The sequence below is a fragment of the Anneissia japonica genome, unplaced genomic scaffold (assembly GCF_011630105.1).
Source record: "Anneissia japonica isolate Jap-2015-1 unplaced genomic scaffold, ASM1163010v1 scaffold573_len2283161_cov171, whole genome shotgun sequence".
Taxonomy (NCBI): Eukaryota; Metazoa; Echinodermata; class Crinoidea; order Comatulida; family Comatulidae; genus Anneissia; species Anneissia japonica.
This window is the reverse complement of record NW_022719802.1, coordinates 1,002,459-1,011,779: the sequence shown is the minus strand read 5'-3', so window position 1 is coordinate 1,011,779 and position 9,321 is coordinate 1,002,459. Positions and strand designations below refer to the sequence as shown.

The 9,321-nt window shown below is 38.6% G+C and overlaps 1 protein-coding gene across 1 annotated transcript in view; it reads left to right on the top strand.

Moving 5' to 3' along the window:
* The first annotated feature begins 20 nt into the window (after positions 1–20).
* The window catches only part of LOC117111021 (cytochrome c oxidase assembly protein COX15 homolog), a 17,270-nt gene continuing 7,969 nt past the window's right edge, over positions 21–9,321 (top strand). Inside the window, exons 1-5 of the mRNA XM_033253882.1 lie at positions 21–178; positions 2,718–2,819; positions 4,220–4,371; positions 6,682–6,804; positions 7,279–7,465. Of these exons, the coding sequence (XP_033109773.1) occupies positions 107–178; positions 2,718–2,819; positions 4,220–4,371; positions 6,682–6,804; positions 7,279–7,465 (636 nt within the window). The 5' untranslated portion in view covers positions 21–106. The remainder of the gene's footprint in view (positions 179–2,717; positions 2,820–4,219; positions 4,372–6,681; positions 6,805–7,278; positions 7,466–9,321) is intronic.

Genomic DNA, 9,321 nt, shown 5'->3' with positions numbered 1-9,321 from the left:
ACTTGTTTGCGTTTTGTTATGCAACACCGGTTCCGTCTTGCACGCGTGTTTTTGTAATGTTTTTGTAGATGGGCCTAGAGAGAGAGAGAGGGAGAGCTGACAGAAGATGTTTTGCAAAAAATTTCCAGGTGTTTTGTATGCGAACGTAGTTCATAGCAAAGCTAGTACACAATGGATGGTGCGTTTGTTTAGAAATTACTTTAGGTTACAGTATCAGATCCAATCTAGACCTAGGCTAGGGTAGGCCTAGCCTAGCCCTAGTAGTAGGCCTAATAATATAGTGTAGCCTAGTCCTAGAGCGGCCTAGGCCCTAGGCCAGGCCTACTAGTAAGTAGACTCCTAGCCTAGCCAGGCCCTAGCCTAGAGGCTAGGCCAGGCCTCCTCCACCTCCTCTTACAAGGGTGACTAGGTAGGTAGTACCTACAGCCTACACTACTAGTAGTAGTAGTACTAGAGTTCTCACATAGCCTATAGGCTAGAGAGAGTTGCGATATTAGCCGTTAGAGGGACGTCATATATATTGGGGCCATTTATTATTGTGTATGAATGAATGCCTATGCTACAGACAGTGACGATTACATAAATAAGCTCGGCAATTAAAAAAAATAAATAAAAATATTATGGCTATTAAGAAAATTTTATGTCATTATGATTTGTTAGTAAATATCTGTTTGAAATTTATAACCGAAAGTTAAATAGAAATTGATTCTCAATAGACTATAATAATATTTTTTATTACATTACTTGTAGGGGATGCAGGTGGGCCCTAGGCTTGGTTTTTGCTTGACCAAAATAACCTAGTGCCTTAGCCAGGCGTATATCATTGCGGTTGTTCGGTTCTATAAATAGTAGATGACTGGGCCTTGCCCTCTTCACAGGACAACTTAGAAACTTGTATAGTAAACAGGTGTTGGTGGCAAGCCTATAGCTTGGGTTCCAGTCAAAAGGTATCTCCAAAATAACTAGTAATATAAGAGAAATCTGTCATACAGTAACTGAAACAGTACCACTAGCAAGGCCTAGTCTAGTACTACGTATGTAGTACTACTTTACTGAGGCCTATTTTAATGCACTACCGTATATACTCGAGTATAAGACAAGGCTTAAACTAGCAAATTACGATTGACAAACAGGTGGTTGTCTTATACGTGCGACAAATATTAGATTTTTTAAAAGTCATATTCGTCTGATGTGTCAATCGTTCTTAACATGCGAATTTACTACTGCAATGAACCTACTACATGTTAGTATGAATTACGCAATTTCAAATACTGTTAAATAAAATTTTGATCAAAATTTAAGGTGCGTAAAATGGTATTATTTTGAAGATAAGCCCCAATATGACAGGTTAAGGGTGTCCAGTAATCACATGAACTGAACCTCTCATTTCGCAACTTAACCCTCTATAATAGGAACTCTAGTACCTACGGGGAACCAGCAGTGGTGTATCTAGATGTCGTGAAATGGGGTGCTGTTAGGGGGTGGCACAAAGGTGAAGTGGGGGGCGGGGTTTGATGATCAGTTAAGGGGCGCAAAATTTCAAAATAAGGTGGTTTTATAGTTGGTTTTTAACTACTTGCAGTGATTTTTAAGGGGTGACTGGGGAGAAGGGGCGCGAGTAATTTTTTGGAGGGGCGTGCGCACCTGCTAGGTATGCCACTGGGAACCAGTCAATTCGAGCGGATACCACTTCAAGTGAATGCTAGTTTGAGAAGATTCGAGGGGAATTCACTTTGAGCGGATGAAAGTTATCTTGATGAAGGCCTAGCCTAGGTAGGTTCTGGGCCTATAAATTGGCCCAGGCTGATTCTCTCTCAATCAGTCTTAATTGTCAAGTCAGCAAAATGTCCTTTGGTTACATCAGTACCAACGTGTACATTGTTGACTGTCTCTTATACACATCTAGATGTGTATAAGAGACAGGTGACTGGGGAGCAGGGGCGCGAGTAATTTTTTGGAGGGGCGTGCGCACCTGCTAGGTATGCCACTGGGAACCAGTCAATTCGAGCGGATACCACTTCAAGTGAATGCTAGTTTGAGAAGATTCGAGGGGAATTCACTTTGAGCGGATGAAAGTTATCTTGATGAAGGCCTAGCCTAGGTAGGTTCTGGGCCTATAAATTGGCCCAGGCTGATTCTCTCTCAATCAGTCTTAATTGTCAAGTCAGCAAAATGTCCTTTGGTTACATCAGTACCAACTTTATTTTGCTTGTCGATTTTCAATCAATTTAAGTATTGATTTTTTTTTTAAATGTCATTGCCACTACCTTAATGATCAAATACTGTAAAATCTTAAAACCTGTTAAACTATGCTTTGTTGTATTTACACAATTTACTTTCATCTACGTAAAGAATACTGCATAATTAGCATGTCGACTGCCCGAGTGTTTAAAGCAGGGGCAACGCAACCTACAGCCACAATATATGGCTTATTGTTCTGGAGGTGGAACAAAAGTCTTCTCGGATAAGGACTATAAACCGTAGACCCAGTATACACAGTTGGCTCATGTGCACTTTATAGAACTCAGTACATCTTTCGAGTTAAGTAGGGGGTTACCCCGGTGTACTGGTCCATACAGCCCCTGTTGTCTTGTGATGGAATTGTCACTTTGAAAGGCGATTAAGTTCACTGTTTGGCATACCCTTGGCCCCAGTGCCTAAAGCTGAATAAAAAAAATAAAATAAAAATAGTTTGAAAAACAACTTCTTTTTTGCAGAGTTTGAAATCTATACTCAAACCAATTGTGTTGCAGAGATCTTACTCAGCGTTTCCTAGAATTTCTTATGTTCGACAGCCATTCACATTGAAGATTCTTGAGGTGAATTAAAAATATATCTTTAAAGCTCTGTCCACACTATCAAATTTTCTTTAGCCTGGTTCTCACGAGAGCCCTAGTATCCGGATCGGGAGCTAACCGTTAGCGCTAACCGTTAGCACCTGCGTGAGAACGGCCGATTGGTTAGCGCTAACCGTTAGCAGCATCCGGATACCGCTAACGGTTAGCAAGTGCTATTGGTTAGCAAGTGAGCATGTTTCTATCATCAACCAATCACACGTACGCGTTTACAATTTCCAGTTTCTTATTGGCCAGTGATTCGATCATCATATTTTTGGTATCCGGATTGGGATTTTCTCGTATGGACACACGGCACCTAACGGTTAGCAGGATCCGGATGTTGCTAAGCGTTAGCAGCCGTGTGAGAACATAGCCAATGACAAAAAATTAATATATGCTCGTATATTTAAAGCATGCTACATGTTTTTTGTCAAATAAAAACGTGATAGTCTGGACAGGGCTTTAGACATTATTGATGGGCCAGTTTCTGAGCACTACTGTGCATTTGCATTTCAGTATAAAAATCATTATTTGTTTAGCTAAATTTTGGCAACTGAAGGCTTTAGGTGTTAATGATGGGCCAATCTATTGGCACTCTATGCATTTTCATTTCAGCATAAAAACATTTCGTATAGCCAAATTTTTGGCAACCGAAGGTGAATAAATTTCATTACAATAAATTTGATGAATATTGAGAAATTATGCATAAAAGTATAACAAAATATCAAAAAGATGACAAAAATAAATAACAATATAATATAAAGAAAATTCCAATAATAGAGGAAAACATGACAATCAATTGTGTTGAATTATTTATTTAAGATATAAATTAAATTAAAAATATCTTGTAGTCCAGAATAAGAAATTAGAGTACAAAGAGTTAAGAGTTAAGGAACTCACTGCATCATACAACAGTCGTATGACCGTCGGCCAACGAATCCAACTTAGCTTCATGTGACCTACAGCTTGGCCTGATGGTTGCCGACACGATTCTATGAAAAACGCAACGTGACGACATGCGCGCAGCGGATCGTTTTTAATGATGATCCATTCAGACTGCCATGACAATCAGCAGAAGTCGTCACGTTATGTAGCATTTACAGGGAAGGAGTGAAGTTGGATTCATTGTGCGACTGTCGCACAATGCAGTGAACGCCTAGCTTTAGACGATGCGACACCGCCTGCTGATTGTTGGTGGCAGTCTAAACGGATCGTCGTTATAAACGATCCGTTGCATGCACGAATAGTCATTCAAAATTTTGCGCATGCATCATGGTGTTGCATTCTCCATAGAATCGCATCTCTGCAGTGCCCGCCTTGATAGTTACTGTATAGACAGTAAGTCTCATGTAATAATATTGTTGAACTGATTTCCTTCATAGAAAACATCTAGACTGAACAGGTTTGTTAGACCTAAACGTTGCACGGCCACTCAAGCTGCAGTTTCAGCAAGTGGTCAAAAAATTGTAGGATGGTGGTTGTTGGGTTGTTGTGGTATGGTAGCCGGTGCAGTGGTGCTTGGTGGGGTTACCAGGTAAAAACTAGACTGCTCATTCTTTCAAGTAAATAAATAGGATCATTAATAATAGTACTGTTTCAATTTATTGTTGAGTGTTCAGAATTATGTTATTAACAATTACTTAAGAAATTTTCACCCTTGCAAATAGCAAAAATATAAAATAAAAAATATTCAGGCTGTAGAGGATACAGTCAATCTGTGCAGTATTTAAAAAAGGGTGTAACCAGGGGCTAGTATAACAATTGGTCAGGGGTCCCAACTGAATTTTAGATTTGACACTGAGGGCAGCAAGCAAGCAAACCTGTCAGCAAAATGTTAACACATTGCCTTCCAGCGATGAGTATAAACCATTTTCGCAAAATTTGAAATGCACATTTCCGATAACCTGTCACTGGGTAACTTCAGATGCTACGCACTTCGCGCTACATAATTTCCAGTGTGTGCGTGCGGCGCTCTAGTTGACACTAGCTAGCTGCTCAGGCTTGGCTGCTAGTCCCCCAGTGATTTGCGAGACTTTAGCAGCGCTGTTCCAAAATAAACCCGATAAAATGGTCTATACTCGTCTCACAAGGTGTTGCTGAGGGCGCTAGGGGTGATATTCGTCAAAATAGGGGTAACATTTTAGCATTTATTACTCCTTTGGTGTACATTGTTGAACCACAAACTTAACGTCTGGTTGTTGGGGGAAGATACATCTAGATGATAATGTACAAATTACAGATTTATGTTTGTTGTGTTATCTTGCCGGCAGTATACTCAATTGCACAAACATATACCAACCCATGCAAAAAGCGGACGAGAAAACTCGCACATGGCAGGGACAATAAAAAATGCTGTCCCAGTGACGGCGACAAGTTTACTTGTCTAATCATCCCCTAAAAAGTGTTAGGTGGGCTGCAGACACATGTTTCAGTTTATTTCCATGGGCTACAACAAGATTGCCGTCACGCTGCATATGGCCACGGTCCACACTGCCCACCTGTGGTCTAAACGTTGGTGTTAGTAGGACTTTAGTGAGAATATTACCAAACATACATCAAGGTAACTGCTGTGTAGTTTCCACCATCATTTCAAACAATGCAAAATAAAAACTGCACCAAATTTTGCTAATTTGCAACACTAGAAATACCTAAGTTTCGGTAATACCATAGTGGTGAATTAAAGGAAGTGGATCTATTTACGTCGACATAAACAAATCAGTAAACGATATATTTACGTAAATGAAACAACTCCCTTTATTTAATTAAAATACATAGGCTACTACTGTAGCAAATTTAATTAAGACGGTGAAATTATAATTTAAATACTGTACATATCCGCTAGTCGTAAACTGTTTACAAAAATTCATTCAACCAATTCAGGGATTCCCCATCTGCATTGATTTGCCGTCGATTTGATCGTGTGTTGTTCAATGGCTTTTTGAAGAGTAGAAACTATTTGTTTTTACAAGAAAATTGTTGTGTCAAGTTAATGTATTTTAACTATGGACTATAATAAACACGTCCATGTTTGAAGATTTGATTTTCGTGCACCATGGATTCATGGTACAGTATATTCATAAATTTAACTTGCCAAAAAAGGGGCCTCAGCAAAAGGCCGATGCAAATTTGGAGTCTTAAAGTTGAACTCCACGTTCAATAAACTAATAAATTTACATGACCGATAATGCAAGTTTATTAAAGTATGACTGCGCATGCGTTGTTTCATTTACGTAAATATATTGTTTACTGATTTGTTTGCGGCGACGTAAATATATCCGCTTCCTTAATTAAAACAACATTGATTTTATCCTAATTTATATTTCATTGAGTTCTTGTTCTCTATAGCAGTACCATATTAAGCCCTGTACAAATCATCACATTTTAATTGATAAAAACATATGACATGCCTAAATATGGTCATGAAGACATCACATCATGACTATAATATATAGGCACATCATGACTATATATGGCACAGGTAGGCAAAGTGCAGCCCGACAGCGATTTTTTTGCAGCCCGCGAATATGAAATAAGAACCTTATGTGTGCGGCTCGCCAAGCAACATTGGCTAAAAAACACTTGTTTTTTTACAGCCTGACACCATCATATGTAAAAAGTAATATTAAAACTGGAAATAAAGTGGTGTAAGAGCAGTGATTGGAGGTTTTTAGAAGCGCACTGGAAAGATCCAAGTTTGGGTGCGGCCCTCGGTGTTAAATCAGAAATTCACTTTGGCCCTCCGACCGATATTTATGCCCACCCCTGATATATGGGCATACAACAGTTTTTCGTCTAAATAAAATTTGGTAGTCTTGACATGGCAATATGTTTTTGTGTATTACAGGTTGACTGAGTCTGGTTTATCGATGACAAACTGGCATTTAATTAAGGGCATGAAACCACCAAGAAGTGAAGAAGAATGGCAGAAGGAATTTGAACGATATAAACAGTTCCCAGAATACAAGTAGTAAGTAGTGTTTGGTCAACATTAATATTGCAATGCAAACACCATATAAAGCCCAACTCAGAAAGCGTTTTTAGGTCGTCATGAGAATATTGAACATGCTTAATATTTTATCGTGTCAGCGTTTAGCTCACACAGACCCGACGCGACAACAATTTGCGTCAGGCTGCGTCGTACGTTGCTGACTGAATTGGAATTAAGTCCACTCAGACTATAATACAAGTGCCTGTTCTTCTGTATGACTTTATTCATGTCGTCTAATACTAATAGGGAGTACCTGGTAGGTTTATATCCCTTTGTATCATGCAACAACATTATTCAATCAATCAATCTTTGTTTTCCATCATTATAAATAATTAAAACAAATTAAGATGGAGGAAATACAACAAAGGCAAGGCCTGACAAAGTGGTGTACTACCTTAACAAAAAAGACAATCATTTTATTAATGGACATATTTTTGTTTCATTTTTTGATAGTGTTCATCAGGACATTACATTAAAAGATTTTAAATTCATATTTTTAATGGAATGGTGTCATCGGATGTGGGGTCGATCGATCGGTATTGCGTACATATTACCAGCCATCTATTTCTGGAGAAAAGGTTGGATCAGTAAGGCATTAAAACCCAAGATATTTTTATTTGGATCACTTCTTGTCTTTCAGGTAAGACAGTCACCATTTCTTTTAAGTACCGTATTTATTATTGTTGAGAAGGGTATTTGAGGGAGGCTTTCAGTTGAGGGAGGCATTTATTCGAAGGAGGTGTTTATTTTGTTGTTGTAAAGCAGATACTCAAGTGTATGCCACTTAATTTCACAGCACATAATTACCATCAAAATGTGTTATTTTATGATCATAAAGACTTACTGATCCCAACCAGGTTACAAAAAATATAATTTTACTCGAGTGGAACATTTGTTCATTCAGAATGATGTTGCATCAATTAGTTTTGTTCACAGTAATTTAGGGGGCATGGACGTTTATTTGAGTGAGGCGTTTATTCCAAATGAGGCTGTAGGGGGGAGCATTTATTCCAAATGAGGGTGTAGAGGGATAGTACTGCAGAGGGAGCGTTTTTTTTTTCAAATGAGGCTATAGAGGGAGCGTTTATTCCAAGTGTGGCTGTAGAGGGAGTGTTTAGTCCAAGTGAGGCTGTAGAGGGATAGTACTGTAGAGGGAGCGTTTATTCCAAGTGAGGCTGTAGAGGGAGCGTTTATTCCATGTGAGGCTATAGAGGGAGCGTTTATTCCAAGTGAGGCTGTAGAGGGAGTGTTTATTCCAAGTGAGGCTGTAGAGGGAGCATTTATTTTAAATGAGGCTGTAGCATAGAGCTATTAAACAACTAGAGTGCTGACAAGATGGCGCAGCAATGCAGAGTTATGTATGTGTACCATCCAAGATGGCCGTCGTAGTAAAGCGCCACCTTCAGGCTTAGTATACATATTATTACATATTAATAAGCCCTCTGACTATTATTTCATTAATGATAATGAGTATGGTAATAACAAATTATTGAACTATTGTAGCCAAAACGAGGCCAAGTGGAGCATCTTATTCAAAAATAAAGTACCAAGGAATGAAAATTAAAATCGTGTACATTACACCCAAACACCGCAACACTCGAGTTTCAAACATACGGGTAACTAGCTGTACTGAACTTTCTGAGTAAATTGAGGGCGCAATTGCAAATGATGGCGCTTAGCGAAATTTGATTGGCTAAATTTATGGCAGCCATCTTGGATGGTACACACACACAGTCCTGCGTATTTCGAACATTTAATACATTGAGGTTAGCGCTCTAGTATTCTTATTATATGTCTATGGTCTGTAGAGGGATAGTACTGTAGAGGAAGCTTTTATTCCAAGTGAGACTGTAGAGGGAGCGTTTATTCCAAGTGAGGCTGTAGAGGGAGCGTTTATTCCAAGTGAGACTGTAGAGGGAGCGTTTTTTCCAAGTGAGGCTGTGGAAGAAGTGTTTATTCCAAATGAGGCTGTAGAGGGAGCGTTTATACGAGGGGGAGTTTCTTCAAAGCAGGGTGTTTTATTGAAATAAATATGGTACATTACATGTTTTTGTCACATTTTGTGTATTTTGGTGGCTTGCGTTTAAAGTAGAGTAGTGCCAAAGTGCGAGCCAAAGGTTGATAACCGAAAACCGAAAACGTTTGCTCACTATTAAATAAATATATACCTGGCAAATTATTACCTTCTCTCCGGAGTTTTTTGTTTTTACTATTTTGTTTGCCAATGCAGCCTTCCAGTTTTATATATATATATATATATATATATTATATATATATACACCGGTGTGTGTGTGTGTATATATATATATAATGTATAGGCCTATATACTCAAGCATTTACGAAGGTAACAGCAGTTGCCTAAAATTTCGCAAATAAAAGTAAATAATAAATTGTTATGCCTCCTATAAGTCAAAATATTATTGGCAGTTTATTTTTTCTGCGTCTACTTGTTTATTTATTCTTACGATGATACATACATGGATCCACATCAACGAC